At 39.7% G+C, this 22,363-nt stretch overlaps 1 protein-coding gene and 1 long non-coding RNA gene across 4 annotated transcripts in view; one reads left to right on the top strand and one right to left on the bottom strand.

The window, feature by feature from the left end:
- LOC145459265 (uncharacterized) overlaps positions 1-22,363 on the top strand; it is a 167,819-nt gene that overhangs the window by 107,667 nt on the left and 37,789 nt on the right. The window lies entirely within an intron of this gene.
- LOC145458571 (somatostatin receptor type 2-like) lies at positions 226-20,885 on the bottom strand. 3 transcript variants are annotated; one of them, XM_080336981.1, is made up of 10 exons: positions 17,121-20,885; positions 15,145-15,261; positions 14,369-14,487; positions 10,644-10,822; positions 9,918-9,994; positions 9,351-9,476; positions 7,874-8,047; positions 3,312-3,526; positions 1,379-1,479; positions 226-769 (listed from the first exon to the last, which is right to left on the bottom strand). In XM_080336981.1, the coding sequence occupies exons 1-10, from the start codon at positions 17,218-17,220 to the stop codon at positions 730-732; spliced, it is 1,248 nt and encodes a 415-aa protein (XP_080193107.1). In that variant the 5' UTR covers positions 17,221-20,885; the 3' UTR covers positions 226-729. The 3 variants fall into 3 exon arrangements, with proteins under 3 accessions (XP_080193107.1, XP_080193105.1, XP_080193106.1); XM_080336979.1 differs by having other exon boundaries at positions 16,926-20,852; XM_080336980.1 differs by lacking the exons at positions 226-769; positions 1,379-1,479 and adding an exon at positions 2,524-2,555 and having other exon boundaries at positions 16,926-20,864.

Raw genomic sequence — 22,363 nt, 5'->3', positions numbered from 1 at the left:
ATTCTGTTGATGTGAGATGTGGAGTTTTACCAGTAATGAAGCGAAACTGCCTCGTGATTTTCCGAATTTAAGAGAATACAAATTAGGTTGTCAACTATTTTGCGGCTTCGCGGACCCCCTGAAAATGCTTCGTGGACCCCCAGGGGTCCGCGGACCCTCGGTTGAGAACCGCTGAGCTAGAATATACTTGCTGTTGAATTTTGAAGCCAAATTATTCTTGTCACCTTTCGTACTTCGCACATTGCCTGTTGTTTATATTCAGAGCGTTCATGCAATCATGCATACAGCGTCTAGCTAGGCTATATCAAGAATAATTTACTTATAAGATATTCGTAACACCCATTTGCAATTTAAACACTTAGATATAATCATAGAACACTATGATATAATACTGCAATCCAACCAAATCTTTTGCAACACGAGAGTGCCGTACATACACCGAAGCTGCCATGCTGTCAGTGTCATTTGATTGAACATGGCAATGAGCACGCTGCTGAGACATTATCTCGGCGAATTAGATGAATTCAAGCAACAAACGCATTTCACAGTGTCAGCGAGTCGTAAGTATTAACCGAACATTCTAATCTTCGGTCCAACAATACAATTTGAACCGTAACAAACAGAAGCAGTCGGCGTCTCTACGTAGCCGATGTGAATGTGATCGTTGCAATATCGCCTTGACGTATAATACTTTATTGATGCACCCTTTGCGATCATGCAGCTGTTTCATCACATATTTTGAGTAGTAGCATATCTTCCAGGGCGGTATCTAAACAAAAATTAAAGTTAATGAATACTCTCGCGGTTACGCTAAATTGTATAATTTCGATGAAAAATAATAGCTTCCATATTCAACAAATAGAACGCGATGCTTGTTTGGCGCATTCGATATAGCAGACCTACAACACGACTCGTCAACTATATCTGGTGTTGTGTATTGTAGATTACTAAACGATGGGATGCGATCTGATTTATCAAATATAGTGGCGGGATTGCGGTCTTGAATCAAAACTATTTTTTGATATAGACTTGTAGTCATAGCAAGCAATTGCTTTGGTCTTCCCGAATTTCCTATTTTCAACAGGGTGATGTCAACGTGTTGTGATACTATAGGAATCGTTCTGCTTAATTCATAGCGGATTTTACATACAATTAGCGCAACTTGGATATGAGGGATTGAAGATTGGAGAAGATTTCTTAATCAAGAATGAGTTTTCGCAGTATGATGACATCGCAGGATTCGCAGCAATTACGACCAGCCAATGGATTTTATCTTGTGGGCACCATACGAATCTTAACATCTATACAGCTATCGTCACGAATACCTGCCAGACACACCGATAATATTCCTTGTCCATAGTATACATTTATTGGATACCTGTCGTTGCAATGCTCCACATCATTCACCGTGAAGTTACTCCTAACGCTTGCTCTTGCGAATTCTTTGCGGAAAAATACCGCCGTCGTGTTCCTGGAGGTCTGTTACGAAATTACCGGTCTATATACAATTGCATCATAGCCGGCTACTTGGATACATGCAACAAGAGGGATTACATCTACGCAGATGTTTCCAAACTAGATTATAATTATAAAATTACTGAATCTGCAAAAACTAGTAAATTCAAAAATCAAACATCAAGTTCATTCTCACAAGCACGAGAATGACAAATGTCTGTACACCAAGCTTAGCTCGTTTCGCACCGTACAGTTCTTCTGTAATATTTTCAGGAAAACCAGAAATTAGTAAGAATTTAAATTAGAGTTTAGAAACATTTCACAAATCAGATTAGACTAAGATTACCGACGTTTCGCTCTAATTTAGGGATGCCATATGAGGATTTGTCCTCTTTTTCAATAAAACAAAAATGTCCTCCGAGGACGCCCAAATGTCCTCTTTTTTTTCGCAATCCGCCCTCTCTTTTTGTTTTGAGTGTTGCGCGAGTATGCAGAGACGACTAAAAAAGGTCAAGTCGCCCCAAGGTACTCGTGAAAACCGGCTGTTTCTAGAACTCACGCGGAGGTTGATTAAAAAAGGTCAGTCCAATGGAAACTGTCCGCGAAAAGCCGGATTTAAGGTACCAGCGCGGTAAGTTGACCTTCTTTTTAGTCCAGGGTTACCATATTTTTGGGAATCTGAAAAGAGGACACTTTTTACAAATTTCCAGACTTACAATACCGGAGTAAGATCAGGAAAAAATGGTAAATTTATTGCGAGTTTGTATTTGGTTGACTAGTTGACTAAAAAAGGTCATCTTTCCCACTCGACTCTGGATATACACAGCACTGTAATTGGATGTTACGTTGGTTGACTAAAAAATAAAAATAAAAGGTTTATTGACTCAGCTCCCGAAAGATCCGCCGGACCGTTTCGTCAGTACTGATTTCCCATATCTCAATTGAATTTTAACATACATTTAACCAAAACTTTCAGAAAAGAGGACAAATTGTCAAAAGGAGGACAGTTGGGCGACCTACGAAGACACTTCTACAAATCCTGTTTAAAGAGGACGCATGGTAATCCAATTTTAGTCAATCTACTGGTCGATCAGCAGTATCTGTATAAATTTCCCATTTTTTATATCTCTTTCTGTAACTTGGAAAATAGCGTCCTCTTTTTTTTCGGATCTTGAAATATGGTAACCTTACTTGGAAATTTAATCAAGTTTAATTTATATCAAATCAGAGTTAATTATCATAAGCGTGGGAATGGCAACGGTCTGTACAGCAAGCTCGCCCCGTTTCACACTATAAAGTTCTGCCGTAGCCTTTTCGAGAAAATCAGATATTAGATTAAAATTAGAATTAGAGCATAGAAACTTTTCACATATTATATTAGAATTAGAATTACAGCAAAAAAATATTTCACAAATCAGATTAGAATTAGTATGCCGGCTCAAATAAGTTTAATTTAGGGTTACAATATTTTGGAATCGGGAAAGGAGGACGCGTTTATCAAATCTTAAAAGATAGTTTACCGAAATTGAAAACAGCTGATTCTGTTATATTTATTGGAAATGTTGTTGTGTTGACTAAAAAAAGGTGATCACTTTGGCCCGACTCCCGCATTACTCCCGCGTAACCCGTTTTGGGCCGAAGTTTAACGTCTTTCGTGGTCTTTTGGGGCATTTGAAGCTAAAAAGAAGGACAAATTGTCACAAAGGAGAACATTTCAACAAAATGAAGGAGAAATCCTCCTAAATGAGGTAACCATGGTAACCATATCTAATTAGAAATCTAGAATTTATCTATATTTATCCAATTCTGGCCGCATATACCTCCAACATCACCTTAAAACGGTATACTCTACTCACGTCGTAGCTGCCAAACGCTCTCCTCGAGGACCACGACCTTCGGCTTGAATTTCCTCTGACAAAACGGTCAGTGTTACGAACGCTGTTCGTAAATCTTTCTTTAAATTTACTTCCGACAAATGTATACAACATTGGATTTAACGCGGAATTCGAAAACGCCAACGCAATCAAAAACTCCTCCAATCCGTAACAGGTCAAATGTGACAGCGGTATGCCTTTGTAAAAGAGATGCAAGTATACAGTTGCGTTTTCAATTGTAGCTAAACAGTAGGACTGGGAAAAATCGAGTACCTGAGTGATTCGATTCTGAATAGAATATTGTGCTTCGAATTCGCGTTGTGTATTCGAGTATCACTCATTATGACAATACCAACAATACGAATGGCGTGGAAAGTTGAAATATGTACTGCAGAGGTGATCAAAGTAGTCAAGAAAGCTACTCAAGTAGAAGTAGAAGTAGCGAAAAAAAATCTACTCAAGTACGAGTAGAAGTACTTTTTCCATAAGCCACCTAAAACTACTTGAAGTAGAAGTAGAATTGACTGACTTTAAATCTACTCAAGTAAGTAAGTAGTTTTGAAAACAGTGTTAATTCGTTCGCATGGACTGTCAAAAGCTGCATATCGAGCTCCAGTGGTTCCCAACCTTTTTTACCCGCGGACTCATCTCAAGCTCGCCAGTATACCCGCGGACTCAAGCTATATATTACTGAAATTTTTTTTTCTATCCAAGGGAGTGTAATACGGTATCAACAAAAAATGAGCTAAAATTGAGTCAAGGAAGCTTTCTTAAATCTGTCTTCCCACATCTGTCGGCTTTGCAATTCAAGCAACTATTCAGTAATGCAGACCACATCTCGAGTTCCACTTATATTAGACAACTATAGATTGTTTCTGTGATTAGCACATGTCCCTACGATTTGTAATTTCCCAAATAGTCTGTAAGTGAACAAGTCGCCATAATCAATTACCAGCACTCAGCGTATATCGCGCTGGAAACCTGTGCAATGTGCCTACGTGCAGGACCGTAACAGCACTTCGTCAGCCCCCCTCAATAACAAAACGTTGGTCTTGGGCCACACAGGCCTTAAACCTAACTTCTGGTGGGCTCCACCCCCAGACCCCCCTTCCGATAATTTTTCTAAAAAGTTGCATAAATTTTCAAAAAACACTCTATAATTTATGTTAATTCACGAATAATTTTGGCCCCCCTTCGAGGTCCCCCCCTCAATTATGGGGGTTTGGTGTACGGCAGTTACGGTCCCGCATACGTGTGTAGTGTATAAAGAGCTGTTTATACCTGGCATATTCTGTATGTGAATTGTTAATAGTGAACACGCGGCATTAAATTCCGAGTCCGGTCGTACTAAATTCAAGTGAATCCGGCCAAAATTGTAGAGTTTATGACCGTGATAAAATTGCTTATGACAATTTTAGCAATAGGCTATACCTCGAACATAAATCTAGGGCATTTTGAAAAATTCCAGTTGGCGATAATTGGGGTTTTATACCTGGCGTGATTGGTATCAAACCAGGATGATGCGACAGATGTGCAAAGCATACACGTTTTGCCTGTGATACTTGCAACCAACTGGTTTGCCCAAGACACAGAAAATCTCAGGAGAACCAATAATGCTTGGAATGCTGATCAATTTGTAGTGGTGCTGTTTCGTTGTTCTTGCGTTTGAAATATACGTGGCCAAACATCGCTTATTGAGGTATCTCTAATATTGCTTCCAAAACTACATTCACTGCAGTATAATTTATTAACTTGCAGGAATTTCGTATGCCCCCTATCAACAAGAGGTAACGGGACAATAAGAAGCATATAGAAAGAGATTCAAACAAAATCCAAATTGGCAAAATATGACGTAACAATGGAATGATAAAAAGGAACGGTAGCTGGCCAAAGTCAGCTGTACCGGTACTCCGGTAGTCATAATAAAGGGATAATAGAGAATCAAATTATACGATACTCAGAAGACGTTACACAGACAATTAGCGGAATATATTAATGGAATATTGAAAGATTGTATACAAACTCTTTATCCTTTTTATGGTGCCGTTAATTCTTGATAAGGGAAACCCGAAAAGTCACCGAGGTAATAAATTCTACTGCAATGAATGTAGTTCTGAAAGCACTATTGAAGTTGAGTGCCGCCAGTCACATATTTGAGGTATCTATGCATTTTCTATGACAGCTATTAAGGTTACTAACATTTCAAAATGGGTATTTTGCAAATCACTCAGCCTAATTCTCAAATCGGAATTGGACGAAAGCGGACCAGGACGGGGCTCATTCACTTTCGGACCAAAAAGCTATTTTTTCCGTAAGGCTGCAATGACTTTGGTCCGAAAGTGAACGAGCCCCGTAGGTCTGTCAATTACATGTTCCGAAATCATATCGGAAGTGGAAGAAAAAGTGTGCCGAGCCGATTGAGTTACTGAAAATTCCTGTGTTCGCGGACTCACCAAGGACCTTCCGCGGACTCAAATGAGTCCGCGGACTCGGGGTTGGGAAACACTGAGCTATGCGGAAGGTGCAGAGAGATGGATTCGTATTGATGCATCCCAGGAGGTATCAATTTTCGACAGAATAAGCATTCTTTCGCACCGTGGGATGCAAATTATAGTATTGATATGAAAATGCGATACTAACCCTTTGTTTACTATAAGTCCCCGTTTTAGAGAATATCATGGCATGGTGCCCTACCCCTTATTATAAGGCCCCAAGTTTAGGCGAAGAGCAATACGGAGAAGTGGTATCGGATACGATTTCAACACTTTGCGCGATTAGTATACGTTAAGAACAAATATAGTGGATCGTAAAATTAATATTTAGTGTAGCTTTATTTTCGGAAAATAGAGGCATTACTACACTTGCTTTTATGCTTCTACATGTATGTTCTGCATACCATTGAAAGTAATTAGAACTAGAAAGTATGATACTCTGAGAATCATACTCGGAATTGAAAGTGAAATACAAATACCACTTCTAAAAAGCGGAAAATATATTTCATGTCTTTTGTCCATAAAGCTTCAAAGATGATCTGCTAAATCTCGTGTAACGTTCCAAAAAGTCGGATTTTCCAGATAAGCAGGACACGTCATGGGCTGCTAGATAACGATAGGATAGGTAATTTCTAGATTGCGAAACGGTAGTTTCAAACGTTATGGTGGGCCATATTTACTGTGATGAAATATTTGATATGGGCGACAATGCCGTGTGAGCGGAACCATAAGCAATCCGGTACCTAAGTTATATTTACTGACACTTTCGTGAAAACATATATGTCACTCAATAACTACTGTGCGCGAAGCGCAACAAATTTCTGGGTTCACTTGACTTTTATGAATATTAAATGTTGGTACTCCGTGAAAACAGCCCCGAAATTCCTCAGGCTATCTTTCGTATTTGGGATTAAACTACTTCTACTTGACAAACTGAAAATAGCGAAAAGTAAGTAAGTAGATCACAAAATATTACGAAGTAGAAGTATAAGTAGTGAAAATCGGATCTACTTGAGTAAGTACCAGAAGTAGAGGAAAACTACTTGAGTACTTCTAAAAAGTAGAAGTACTTCGTTAATGACCACCTCTGTATGCCCCACGGAGAATATAATGCCAGTTCAACGTCATGTCAAAGATGATTTGATATTTGTCAATCATATCTATTTTATTACACTTTGTGGTAATGCTGTGGGTTAGGGTTATCCAAAAATAATGTTTTTCCGGATTCCGTGGATTCACTGATTAAAATGTTAGGTTGCCTAAAACAACGCTACTCACCAAATTTGGCTCAATACCGACCAGTAGAAGCCGACATAGAGCCAATTAAAAATTTTGAACTTATAATAAATTTTTTTTTCAAATTTTACTCTCAACCCCATGAAATTGTTAGTTGCATAAAAGAACGATGCATAACAGTTTTTGCTACTTCCCAACCGGTAGAAGCGAATTTATTGCAGATGGAAGTAATGGATTTGCAAAAATAGCATTGACAGTGATAAATCCAGCAATTATTATTAATAAAATCAAATAACTTCGTTTCTAAGGGTTGGAATTGCATCAAATTTGTTTTGCATCGTTTTTGTAGACAACGCAACAATGTCATGAGGTTGACTGCAAAATAATAATAAATTCAAAGATCTCATTTGGTTCTGCGTCGGCTTCTACTGGTAGGAATTGAGCCAAATTTGGTAGGCAGCGTTGATTTAGGCAACCTAACAATTTAATCAGTGAATACCCGGAATCCGGATTAAAAAAAAATTGAACAACCCTACTGTGGGCTGATTACGACATAACAGATATGTCATTTCCACTAACGTCTGTAGCTTTGAAGTACATGTTTCATGTACTGCGATACCACCCAATCGAACTTTACAGCCTCCACTGTGGAAAGAAGCATCAAGCCTATAATTCTCGTAGATAAATTAACTCTTAATGCAAACAGAATATATAATATCGGTACTCCAAAATAACATCTGTCACTATGCTCGGCTCGCGAATCATTAGAATAAATAGCCTACGCGACAAGCCCTACTAGATAGACGTGTGACTCACCCGGAATTTTTGCTAATGTAAGCACATGATATGGCATCCAACAGAATACAAATCCCGCGACAAGCACACCGACCATTTTTGTGACTCTCTTTCGCATCCGTGCGCTGCCGGTACTGTGTCCGATGTTCCGCTCAACTTTGCGTACATGCAGCAATATCATGGCGTACATGAACACTGCAAAACAGTGTGTGATAATGATACTAATTACTCAGCTTTGCATCAGACTTGAAGAACTTGATAATTTTAGATGAAGAATGAACTAATTACAGCAAAATGCCGGTAATATCATTTGTGAAATGTTTCTATGCTCTGATTTTGATTCTAATCTAATATCTGTTTTCTTAGAAATGCTATACAGGAGAATAGTTTAGTGCGAAACGAGCCAAGCTTGGTGTACAGAAATCTGCGATCTCATACGTATGAAAATGAACGTGGTTGTTGTTGTTACTGGTTGGTTAGTTTGTTTATTTCATGTATAACAGTGGTGCTTATCGCCTATTAAGGTCATGTGCTCCACGACAATGGCTTGGTAAAGTTCAGGATCTTTGCCTTCGTAATCTTCCGGACTACTTCCGCACCCGCGTGCTTCCAACATTATCTTTGCTTGCCGACTTTCGCGACTCAGGTCTACATCAATCTGGGATTTTTGAAACACTGCTATGGCAGCGAGGTTAGCGATGAGGAGCTCAGATAAACCTCCAACGCTTAGAAACATGGCCGATCAGGGCTCGAATGTTGTTTGTGGTATTCATGGTGTTTGTCGACTACTGTGGTCATTTGCACTAGGCCAATATTTCTTTTTATTGATTCCGCATCTGCCGACTTGTAGCACGGCCCACTTCTAGGCTTTTTGTAATACACCGCTTACGCGGATGAGATGGCGAGGAGGAGCCTAGATATACCTTCAATACTTAGGTAGGAATTCTGGAGTTGTCCTCGGTCGGACTCAAACCCAAAACCCATTGGTGTCGTAGTTGTGGATTATACCACTACCTACGCTATCTCGCCCTTGCAAAACGAACTTTGATTTGATATGAATTGAACTTCTAATTAGGAATTTAATTCAATTTCCAAGTATTTACGAGTTTAGTAATTTTAATCTAATTCGTAAAAGCTAATATTCTAACTGTCCCACTCTGCTTATTGGGTTCTATGTGTCGGTGGTCTATCTGGGCTCCTCATCGCTGACCTCACTGCATATGCGGTGTCGTACGAAAAGCCCAGAGGAATCAAGTTAAGTCGAGCTTAAAGAATCGGCTGCAACTGACTCTGACGAGGACGCGTGGGAGAGAGAGTGGAAGATGTGAATGAATCTGTGACTGCAAGTCGTCCGCAAAGGTTACCGAAAGCAAAGACATACGAACATTACAATATTCGTGATCGGGACAAATGACCGTATCGGCGATAAGCGCCAAAATTGTTCAATAAAAGCAAACAATACAAACTGTGCTTATTTATAGCGTTACATCGTGCTCACCTATCACTCCGATTGGGAGAACGAACGTCAAAATAAAGTTGACCCACAGCCACACTTTATAACTTGTAGGATCGTCTTCGTAGTCGCATAAAGACTGCGAGTTATTTCCTATGTTACCGAAGATAGCTGCAATATACAATTGAGTAATATATTCATATTGAAACAAATCCGAATATTTTCGGTAGACACTCGTCAGGAGTAATCGTCAGCGACTAGTAGAGAATTGGAAAGAACATTGCATATCAACAATCGTATATTTATTATGGCAATAGCGCCACCGTTATATACCCAGGTTTATACTCAGGTGACATGTGTATAAGTCCGATGCCATAGCTATACACCGTTTCATTCATGCAATCCTGGTTTGAAACGCTGTTTCTCGGCAAGACGAAAGGTACCTCCTCACCAATAGTATTTTCCAAATTTGCCAGCTACGACACAGATACTTATTTTATTATCAACTTAACGTTTGGAAATTATTTTCTCGTCAGCGACACACCCCATTGTATACAATAATTCAGTAGGCGAAAACATTACAACCCACAAGCTCATTTGACTCAAACTTACATGACGCGTTTGACAATATTTCGTAGTCATCAAATGCGGGGGCATTCTCATCGTAATCGTCGTAGATAGCAAAACTTCTGCAAGAAAGTATGTTATAAAAGTTATAAAAGTTACCAAAACAAAGAGAAATACAACAATCAAATCTATTTTTCAGATTCAGCCAGTGAATACTTCGCGGTTTCATTATGACTTTGCCGATAATGAATGACTATTTTCACGAGTTCGTGAAATTGTTTACACGAAATGTCATTGACATTATGCACAACAGTCAAGTTTCTCAAACTAATACGTTTGTTACGTTAGAACTTTGGTAAGAAAAATTGCGACAGATCCTCGCATGTAAAGCGGCCAATATGTTACAACTGAGAAAGTTGATCACGCGTTTGCAGTAACAATCAAGAAGGTGGGGTTGGTAGGGCAATTTGTTCGAAAACCATTTTTAATCCATCAATTTGGCATGCTACATAACTACAGTATTGTTTTAGGAAATGAATACCACGTTTCGCCTAAAAGTTTTGTTGAATGTATAAGCAACTACCTCGAAATGCGTAAAAAGAGTACATTTTGGGCATGGGCATTTTTGAGCATCCTCGGATAACCTTTCATTTTTCTTGAGAAAACAGGACAAATCCCTCTAAAAGAGTACATATAGTAGGCCTACTTTAACCACATTGCGTGATACACATAGTGGAACCTAAAATTGAACACTTGAACATGATCGCTTACATGTCAATTGAAACGACGTCTTCGCGAATATACTTGTATCCAGGGAACATGATTTTGCACGCTCTTAAATCACTTCCTTGCTGCTCAATTCTGGCGTAGAGCATGACCGGGACGCTCATTAAAATCGACACCAGCCAAGTAACACCGCATACGATGTAAGTTCTCTTTTTGGTTCGAATCTGTAATGAGTAACTGCGTCGTTGCGAGTTAATAAAGCTGGGTGTCGCGTTGACATGAGCCGGAAACTGGGTTGCTTTGCGTGTTGATCGGGTTTACTCGGTATTGAAAAACATTGAAAAAGACGTACACAAAGTACACATGCAAGCACCTATAGGCCTATACCTACACACTTGCAGTGCAGAAAAGTACTGTACAGTGAGGGTTGCATTTAAAACAAATGGTTGTTTAAAACACATTGTTTAAAACATGTTTTTAAGAGTGTTTTAAACAAAGGCCTGTTTTAAAAATTGTATATATGCCATAATTTTGTAAATACTTTCCAAAACACATATAGTATGATTCTACAGACGATTTACACTCGATATAGCCGACGTATACGATATGGAATGGTTGGAACCCTAGAAACAGTCGGCGCAATAGCTATAGTAGGCTACGTAGATATAGACCATAGGTGCGGAATGAATGTTCTGACATTGATGACCGCCCACCGTAAAAATGTTGCATGGCGATGTATAGTCCTGGTTAAGAATATTTTTGGTCCTTATATAACATGGAGCTATATTGACTGTATATTTCCAATTGTCAATGCCAATCGACAATGACGCCACATTAGAATATTCGTAGCGCCATGGTTTGAAAAAAATCTTTAAAAAACGTGATTTAAACAAGGGCCTTGTTTTAAACATGTTTGTTTTAAATGGATTTTTGTTTTAAATGCAACCCTAGTACAATACAGCAGTGTTCTTAAACCTTTTTCGTCGTGGTACACCCTTTTGGCGTATAAGTAGTATAGTAAGTATAATCCAGGGGTGTTCAACCTTGTTGCTATGTACGGCCGCTTTTTGATTTTATATATAGTAGGGTTACCATACGCCCTCTTTTAAGAGGATTTGTCCTCTTTTAGACTTTTTTAAAAGTGTCCTCGTAGGACGCTTTTTTGTCCTCTTTTTTAGATTTTGCCCTCTTTTTTGAGAATTTAGGTCATATTTACTGCCAAATTGGACTGATATGCCGTAAATCAGCACCGGAGTGAAGCTCCGGCGGGTATTTCGGGAGCTGGGCGGAAAGTTGACCCTTTTTTTAGTCAACCGACCGCAAAGTGGGAAAAATTTACCGTTTTTTGAGAATTCTCCTCCGGTTTTGCAAGTCTGAAAATTCTGAAAAAGTGTCTACTATTCAGATTTCCAAAATATGGCAAGCAGTAAAACATCCCCTCAGGCTTTCTAAATATGCACCCAAGTCGCGAGTCTTAATGTTAGGAAAAGTTATTTCGGTTATTTCAACTTCTGGTGGTTTCACATATTGCTGTCCATTCTCCGCCCACGCGATTAGATTAACCCAGTGGTTCCCAACCTTTTTCCACCCGCGTACCATTTCGAGGTTTTATGCCATGCTCGCGTACCACCTATATAAGTTACGCGCGTTTCCACCATTTATGACGACATCTCACGTATTTGACCTATGCGAGGTGTATTAACAAATTCTATTGAACTGAGCCAGGGATGTCAAACACGGCCCGTGGGCCGGATCCGGCCCGCCAGACGATTTTATCCAGCCCGCATAGCAATTCTGTGTACATTGAAAAAAGATTTTATCATCAATCACATCCACAGTAATAAACCAAAATACAACGTCCGAGTTGACAGTTAAATATCTTGTATTCATCACAACGCATACGCAGAGTTAACGCCAGATTATGACTAAAGCAAGGGTGGCCAACCTTTTGGCCATTCACGGTCGCATTTCGACTACTCGTGTAGCCTACGGCCGCATTCCAGGGCATAGTCGAAATGAACGAGCCGATGGACGCCAAATACCCAGGTTAAAATGTCTATGTCCATTTCCGGTGAACTCCGGACTAATCTATTTAATGATAGGCTTACTATGCGCACAAAATCGCGAGCAGTCACTGGTAATGTTAAGGAAGGAAGTCATCATAGTCGCGCAACGCGCGAAAAAAATTCAGATTCACCAATGAATTTCGTCATTGATATTAGTAGTTTTACATATCACCCTCAAACATTTATCCTTTCTCATCACGTGTGATCAGATTCACTCGTATAGAGTTAATGTAAAGCAAGTTATATATTATGATGCATCTTCGGGTGGGCCAATTGGTATTAGTCACTTTGTAGCATGCTGGTATTTCTTGACCTCCCATCAGGATTGTTAGCATAGTGAGGAGCACACGATTCCGCGCTGATATTTCCATGTGAGGCGCATCATTTCCCACTGATGTTCGCATCTGTATTGTGGGGCTGTGATTGCAAAGGGTGCTACTATAGTAAAATTGAAAAATGTAATCGCGTTGAATCACGCGCAAAGCGAATAAAATTTCAAAATTATTGAAAATCTTTCAAGAAATCGGGAGTCAATTCCTAAATTCAAATTTCATGTCGGCGGCCACTAACACATACTAATTGAATTGTGTGCTTACGCCCACACAAATTCCCTCTTATGGCCGCAGGTTGGCCACCCCTGGACTGAAGCAAAGGGAACACTTAAATATGTCTACTTGTATCGCCGGTAATGCCATTGTTTTAGCAGTTCTTAACTGTATTCAACCGGAAAAACATCATATTTTTGCATTGCTCGCAAATAATGGTGTTGCGACTCGCTAGAATGAAACCCCTATGATCCGTGTATTATCTATATATGCTTTATAATAAAGTATTCCAGCGAGAAGCAATGGCACGAGGCAACATTTACGATTCCGTTGACTGGTCTGGCCCGCGAGCGATTTCATGACTTCGATCCGGCCCGCAATGCAATTTGAGTTTGACACCCCTGAACTAAGCATTATCAGCAAGGGTTGATGGGATGTATGGAATTGTTTTTTTCACCACCAGTCACAAGGAGAACAGCGTAATGAAATAACAACACATAACAAAAGTCAATTTATGTAATGCGATGGTTTCATTTGTATATTTTCCACTAGCTTGTCGATGCGTGGCATACGTTTGCTTACAGCGCATCGAAAGTCATGTATGGGCGCAACAAGTCGGTTTCGTTTCTTCGACTTGATAATCATCGGGGATGAAAATCCTTCCTCGCATTCCCACGTATAAAGGAAAATTAGCAGCTATGGGGAATAGCGAGAGACGACGGCTTCAAAAAACTCAAAATCAACCTCATCTGAGCTAATAACTCCCTTTGATCGAAAAAAACAAACAGAATCTGCTCGCGTACCACCTGGAAGACCTTCGCGTACCACTAGTGGTACGCGTACCACAGGTTGGGAACCACTGGATTAACCGGTAGAGCTAATGTAGGGGGTGTTTGAAATTTGGTCACAAAATTAATGATGATGCATTTTGCGGTTTTTATTTTTCACTTTGTTGCATGTTGTTATTTCTTGACCTCCAATCAGGATTGTCGGGATAGTCCAAATATACCCGAAATCACCCAAACATACCGGAAGAATTTGAGTAGCAATGACTACTTTGACCACCTCTGCATAGAATATATTGACGTTCCGACTACTATGGTCACTTACACAAGACCGATATTCCTTGTTATGCGTTCTGTTGAAGGCCTAATTTTACCTGTGTTGAGCTGGAGCTGTGAGCCACTGCAATGTATCTGTCGATGCTCATCGCAGTTAAAAAAAAGATTCCGGCATTATAATTGGTGTACTTCACTGTATGAAAGAAGGTACACCAGCCTGCAATGCAAACGAAACAAATGGTAGAATATAGCATTTTTGTTCTTGAAGAACGCTATACTGGCGTCATTTTGTGATTATAAAAACGTGATGTCTCAAATCTCTGCCAACTTCAGAATTCAATAAGTAAGGTCCAGTCTTTGCCAGAGGCTAAAGTTGTTTTTCGACGAACAATAACCATCAATCTTCATTCCAGTGGAAGCCGCTTACGGCAGCCAATACATTGCAAAATTGGATTAGGATACACTGAATTTACCCGTCTCTCTGGGCTCTTCATCGCCGACCTCACTACTACGGTAGTGCATTGAAAAGCCCAGACTGAAAGTGAGCCGTGCTATAAGTCGGCAGCAGAGACCACGATGGGGACGCATGGGAGTGAGAGACAATGAAGATGGCTGCGAGAGAGAATGATAAAGACGTTCCCAACAAGACAATAAAAGCAAAGACCAATGAACTTTATGAAATTCATGTCGTGGGGCACAAGGCCTAGAAAGGCGATAAGCCCCACTGTGTTGTGCCTATCACTACAATACAATACCCGTCGCTATTAAAAATCAATCTGGAAAAGATGAATCTGCATGCTTCGTATCGTCTGTTTGTCTTTTTTGTCAATCCCAATAGTCAACATTCGAATGAAAAAATACGGAACTAGCCCACCTTCACTGTAATCCCAGTAATTGTGGCGCGTTTGCATTGTGAATATCGGTAATGTGAGCAAGAAAATCGTGTCGGCAATCGCCAAATGCAGTATGTATATCACGGTGACCGGTCTCCCTGGATAGAATTGAATTACGAATATCAGTAGGAATATATAGACATGCGTCACAGGTCTTCATAAAACGCCATGCCGTTCTATAGCCGAACCCATGCAGAGAAGATCCTGGGTTGAGCCTAAATTGTATATTAGTCTGTGTTCACATTCACACTCGAAGGGCCGAAAAGGGTCACAAATCCAACGTGCCTATGTAGGCCACGTATAATCGTGCATATCTCCCTATACGTTCCTACGAACATGCATGATTTGGATTAAAATGTTGTACTCGATTTATACCTCGTTATAAGTCTAAGGTATGTTAAAGGTTCGATTAGTTTATATTCACACCGGCCTATCAGGGGTACGTGGTAGATTAGGGCTCTTCAGAAATGACTTTCTTTCTCAAATCGTACTGGCTACTTGATGAAATTGTTTGGTTACCTAATTTAAGCCTACACACAAAATTTGGTTCAATTCCAGCCAGTAACCGCTTTGCTACAGGAGAAGAAAGTCTCTATTTCTTATATAAAAATAAATAATAAAAAATTTGAAAATTTTCTGTTCACCCCATGAAAGTGTTAGGCTGTCTATAGAAACGATGCTCACCAAACTTGGTTCAATTCCAACCAGTGGAAGCGAAGTTATTGCCGTCGAAAAATTTGGACTTGAATAAAATAGTATTTACGGTGAGCACAACTATAATAAATAAACAAAGAATCGGTCACTGTAAATACTATTTTATTCAAATCCAAATTTTTCGATGGCAATAACTCCGCTTCCACTGGTTGGAATTGAACCAAATTTGGTGAGCATCGTTTCTATAGATAGCCCAACACTTTCATGGGGTGAACAGAAAATTTTCAAATTTTTTATTATTCATTTTTATATAATAAATAGAGACTTTCTTCTCCTGTAGCAAAGCGGTTACTGGCTTGAATTGAACCAAATTTTGTGTGTAGGCTTAAATTAGGTAACCTAACAATTTTATCAAGTAGCCAGTACGATTTGAGAAAAAAGTCATTTTTGAAGAGCCCCAGTGGTACATGGTGGGAAATACATCCTTTTCGCTAAGAGTGCAGTTTTTGTAATATGCAACATCTGGTACAGGTATTCTAGAAAGTAGGTCACACATGTAATGGCTCCAGGTCCATGGAGTAGTATCTAGAATAGATCGTCCATCGATGAAACGTGTCTGATAAACATCTTTGGCAAAATGACATGAATTCGATCCGTCAATACAGCATCGTAGGCCTGCACCGTAAACGAAAATAAAGTATATTCCGCTGATTTTCACCCTAGCGTAGACTGGAGGCAAAATCAGGTAAACTATATGTTCTGATACCAAATTGTCGACGTTCATCATCATCAGAACACCCATTCCGTACCAATGATATATCTACGTGATATAACTGTTGAACCGACGACGATTTCGAGGGTTCCAACCACTCCATATCGTATACGTCGATTTTATCAGGTGCAAATCGTCCGTATAGGCTCATACTACATGTTTTTTCGAAAGTATTTACACAATTATGGCGTAATTATGCAACTTTTGAAAAGACAAACAATTTTTTTCATAAAACGGCATTTTATAAATACACCTGTTTTAAACAAAATGTTTCAAAACATCATTTGTTTTAAATACAACCGTACATATAGTCCGTAGCGTAGAGTGCAGCCTCACCCCTTTCTCTTCCAGCACATATAACGAAAAATACAACCATGTTTGCAATGAGCCCCACGATTGTCACAATGCTGTAAACAACGATCAGAGCTGTATTCAGCGACGACAGAGCCGATGACTTGTCGCCGTCTTGAAGCGTTGCGTTTTCGATGTACTGATCAAGCAGATACACTTCGGATAAATCCGATTGCAAACCTGATACGATGTTAGCGTCTGTTTGACTTTCGTCGATCTGAGCTCCATCTGCTCCCAACCACAACACTGTAGTTGCCATGCCTAGACAATTTATGTTCATGATAACCTAAACTATATGCTGTTTATCATGTCATCGGTTCCCTGAAATGATCCATGGTGACACTCAACACATGGTTCAATCGAATAACACACATTCATATTGAAATAGACCCGAATATTTTCGCCTGGCACTCGTCATGCGTAATCGTCAGCAACTAGTAGGGAATTGAAAAGAAATTAGTATACATCAACAACCGTTTCATATACAATATTGTACAAGATATAATACATATATCAGGGGGTTTATTTCAATATGAACATATTATATTTAATTGTAAACGGAAGTTCAGTATCTCCGAGTGTCTCTTCAAGTATACATGGTTCTTTCATAGCATGTTAGTGATTTGACCGATAGGATAATTTGCAGTGAATTTTATGTTTGTGTCATTGATTTCTTTGTTACAATCAAATCACATACAACATCTAAACTAGTGGTTGCTAACCTTTACTAACCTGGCGAACCGTAACGCTAATCCACAGCCTTCGACGAAGTTCAATTTCTCGCCCAGTCGCGAAAACAAAATCACGTTACTCATCTAATACTTTACTATAATACTGATGCATGAAGTGAGCTGTGCATCAACATCAGTGTTCTTAGAACATAACCACTACCATGCATGATTTTCACAGAAAACGAATACATTATAATGAATATTTAGAGCAAATCAGTGTGAGTCAGTTGCGTGTCTTGACCTCTACGAATCTAGGTTGAGAACCTGAGATAGGAAATTATGGGAACTGCGAAAATGAATTATTTACCAAGCAACGAAACCATAAATCGGTCAAGAATTTTTGTGGATATCAGGGTCCGTGGACGGACAAACAATTGAACGTACCACGCAATAGCATTCTAAACATTAGCGCTCGACACTTGGGCACATGACATTCTCGAGAATATGTGTTAAGTATGGCTAAGGCAAGGTTAAGGCCAGGGTCAGTTTTGTGGTTGTAAAATCTCACGTGCAACTGTCGAATTCATTACGTAGTACGATGAAATGTCGAGTAACCCGGTAATAGGATATATATAAATATACAAAATGTGTTGGCATCAGGAATGTTCACGCCTTTGCACAGCGTATTATAGGGAGAGAGAGAGAGCGAGAGAGAGAGCGAGAGAGAGAGAGAGAGAGAGAATAAGACGGAGAAATCTAAGGACTTTTTTTCGCGGAGTACCAACAATAATACGGAAAGTTCAGAATTTTCGTCGTGCTTCGCGCGAAATAGAAATCGGGTGACAAATTGGGTTGCATTCAAAACAAAAATCAATTTAGAACAAACATGTTTAAAACAAGGCCCTTGTTTAAAACATGTAATATTTTTTTTTCAAAGTCATGACGTCACGAATATTCAATTGTGACGTAATAGTGATTGACATTGACAATGGAAAATATAGGGTCAATATAGCTCATTTGACGAAATATTTGTACTATTGCTGTTGAACCGACTATTTTGACAGTTCTAATCACCCCATATCAATATACGTCAGCTATATCGGGTGGTAATTGTCCGTAGGCTCATACAACATGTTTTGTTGAAAAGTATTTACATAATTATGGCATAATTTTACAACTTCAAAAAAATTGTTTATTTCAAACAGACCTTTGTTCAAAACATTGTTTAAAACATGTTTTAAACAAAGTGTTTTAAAACACCGTTTGTTTTAAATGCAACCCTAGTGACAAGTATGTTTTCACGAAAGTGTTAGTCAGTGTCATTTTGATAGCAGGCTCCTTTTATGTGGTATTGTCACCCATGTGACGTATTTCATCACAATCAATATGGCTCAGAAAAAAATATTGGGAGCTATCTAATCGTAATCTAGCATTCTAGCCGCACAGCGGGTGTTCAAACAGGGAAAAAGTGGTACTTGACTTTTAAGCGTTAGACCGTTGAAACTGTATGAACAAAGTACATGAAATGTATTCCCCTTTTTAAATATTATAGTGGTATTTCTCTTTATGCACGGCATCGTTACAGAGATGTCTTCTAATTCATCCGAGTTCTTTCTTGCGGAGACATGCACGAGAAGAATTTTATGATTACGAAGTAAAATTAAACGTTAATGATATTTTACAAGCTACCATATTATTGTTTTACGTAATAATCGTCACGCAAATCGGTAATGCCGTTTTTCATACAACTCCGTATTACTTTTTGCCTCAACTACAGGCCTTGTAATACGGCAGAGGGCACAATTTCATGGCATTATCTGAAATGGAGCTCTGGAGTAAACAAAAGTTAAGACTTCTATCATTTGCATCCCACGATGCGTTCTAACTCTTATGTGTGGAAGCTTTGTATTGAGCAGCACGAACCCAGCTCTCTGTACCGTCCGAAGGGCTCAGTTTCCGGATTTTGACAACCCGTGAGAGCGTTTGTACTGCTTCTCGCAAATACTTACTTATAGCTTACTTGAGTAAATTTTAACGTCGCTACTTCTACTTCAAGTAGTTTTAGGATGCTTTTAGGACTACTTCTACTCGTACTTGAGTAGATTTTAGCTACATTACTTTTACTTTTACTTGAGTAGCTTTCTTGACTACTTTGACCATCTCTGGAAATAACATTTCTGAGAATCCGTGATCAACCAAGAGCCATTGTCATAAAGTGCAGAAAATAGGCATGGGCGAAATATACCAAATTAGCTTTACGCGTGATGTAGAGCTGACATTCTTTTCGTTGTGGTCACATAAACTATTTACGCATTTCCACATTCCACACTATTTTTACTTGTATGACGTCACAATGGGTGATAATAGTCGACTCGAACTGTAGTACTCGATTTCTTAGCCCTGTACCACTTTTCAACTGACTTTTACCGAACAGGGATCGAATTTCACGATGATCAAAGTATCGTTTCCCATTCTGGCATCTAATGCGTGTCAGTATAGTTCCACGCCAACTTACAAATATCTTGCATCAACTGCATGCGTGCTGACTATAAATGGTTCTCACCGCTGACCTGCTGCCTAAAATGTATGTCTCCTGTGGTGATCTCCCTAGCGTCGTTACCGCACAATCTACCAGAAATGCCTGATCCGCGCAAGCCTAGAAGTGGCCCGTGCAATAAGTCGGCAGATGCGGAATAATTATATAGAATATCGGCCTGGTGTAAATGACCGTTGAAGTCGAAAATCCACCATGAATAGGCCTACCACAAACAACCACAAAGGCATGCCGATCTACAGGAACTACATTTGCAATTTACCAATGGATCAACATCGACTTGACGACCGCTCTGCAGTTCTAATGTAGCCTGTATGGTGCTAGGTTCTCACGGAAACTGCATTTCCTTCGTGTTGATATACGTAAAACTGATAAATGGTGTGTCAAAGACTGTGCTCTGACAGCATCTCCGCGAATTCGTTAATCCCAGGATAGCACCGTGCTTTGAGCGTTCAACCAGACTTGGACAACTGCACACTGCACAGTACGCCCGTCCAGTCGTCTAATTAGTCTAATAAGAGCGAATGGCCCGTGACGAGCCACGAATAGATATGTATTGTAGCACGATTCTTGTCATATCTTTCACTGCTAATGCGTATTCCATAGGCTGTGAGCAGTAAGTTATTACACGGCTTCCGGAAGCAATTGTTAGCGCAATCCGAGCGACCAAGTTTTACTCGGAATACGAGCTGTGTACGAATTACCTCGTGAATAGGGATTAGGTCATCATCGGGAATAAATAATGAGGGTGTCGTAATGCTGAAATTGGGAATAATTATAGCCAATATAGTCTAGTCTAGTTCAAACTTTAGAGCAGAGGTCAGGAACCTCTTTCAATTGTAATTCATAAAGAGCTACATGCAACGATGCCACTCAACAATTGGCGATTCGTGAATCATGGTCGCACGAAATCGAAGTTCACTACAAGGGATTCGTAGCCGCGCCGTATTTTATATGCACAAACTGATGCAATGGTATAAACGCCCGCATTAATCAAGCAATTTGCCCGACATTTTGAGCTTGCGACACATGACGTGTATTATGCCATTTTTAATTGTCTCTGTACGATCGCCTGGCTCTCAAAGCTAGGAGGACAAAATGCGAAATAGAAGGTCATTGGGGCGTCCTCAAAGGACATTTTGAATTCTTGATAAAGGACGACAAATTCTCCTAAAGGGGGACATATGGTAACCCTGAATTCGTCGGCGTTAACTCAACGTTGCACTGTAAGGCTACATTTTAACGGTGGTGCAAGCAAGCTGTAACAATCGGGAATGTGGATTGTGGATGACACGATGTTTATAATTGAGAATGTCATTTCTAAGTTCATTTTTCTCGCCAATGATCAGGAAAACAATAACATAACTTTGAAAACTGCATTGTCATAATAGGCTACGTAGTGTGTGCTTTTCTCTATGAGCTGAGCAATCAACGCATTATGCAATCCAAGATTTGAAGACGTGCAATATTGAGTGCATCGAATTATGATATTGGTTACCGTTACCGGCGTGACAGCAACTTTGTTTTTTTGCAATTATACAAACTTCATATAGAACTGGACGGACTCGATTTTTCCGTCTCCGTCTCATCAGCAGGGTATGTGTCACATAGCCAAAGTTTTGAAGTTTTGAAAGGGGCTCCGCACCCCCAAAACCGATCTGGATATGGCAATGTCTTGATCTCACAAAGACTTGTCTCAGTCTACCACGAGCATAATGATGATGTCGGCCGTTATGAAAACTTACAAGAAAGTTACAGAAATATTGATACATTAGACGCAAGTGCAAAATTAAGAATTTATCAGAGAGCCATATCATCAAAGGAGCTGTCTGTGGTACCTTGCGGGCCTTTGGTTCCGGACTCCTTGTATGGAGTTACACAAATCAACGAACATGTACGACGGACGTGCTGTGAATAATAGTCATTCTATTCATGTACATGTACAATAGCTACGCCAGGGTTTCCCAACCCTTTTATGGTCGTGGCCCCAAATTATGATTTGGCGTGCTTCGTTTGTTCTTATTGACACAATTGGCGCTTTCAACAACTTGGGTCATATGCGCCGCACAGTAAATTTCATAAGGTCTTCCCGCTTGTCTTGGGCCTTTTCTCTGGTCCTTTTGCTGCCATCTTTCAAGAGTTCGGCTCTCTCTTCCTCTGGGCTTTTCAAGGCACTGTATTTACAGCGGGTTCGGCGA

This window comes from Botryllus schlosseri, chromosome 16 (genome assembly GCF_051294905.1).
Source record: "Botryllus schlosseri isolate E-star chromosome 16, Bs_hap1, whole genome shotgun sequence".
NCBI lineage: Eukaryota > Metazoa > Chordata > Ascidiacea > Stolidobranchia > Styelidae > Botryllus > Botryllus schlosseri.
The sequence above is the reverse complement of the archived record's forward strand: the minus strand, read 5'-3'. Positions and strand labels throughout refer to the sequence as shown.

Excerpts from the sequence above, each read along its gene's own strand:
- LOC145458571 (XM_080336979.1), bottom strand. The coding sequence starts at position 17,220 with ATGAACATAAATTGTCTAGGCATGGCAACTACAGTGTTGTGGTTGGGA. Across the intron at positions 14,488-15,144 it reads TTACTGGGATTACAGTGAAG|GCTGGTGTACCTTCTTTCAT; the intron begins GTGGGCTAGTTC and ends TTTGCATTGCAG. Across the intron at positions 9,995-10,643 it reads GACGTCGTTTCAATTGACAT|AAGTTTTGCTATCTACGACG; the intron begins GTAAGCGATCAT and ends ACTTTCTTGCAG.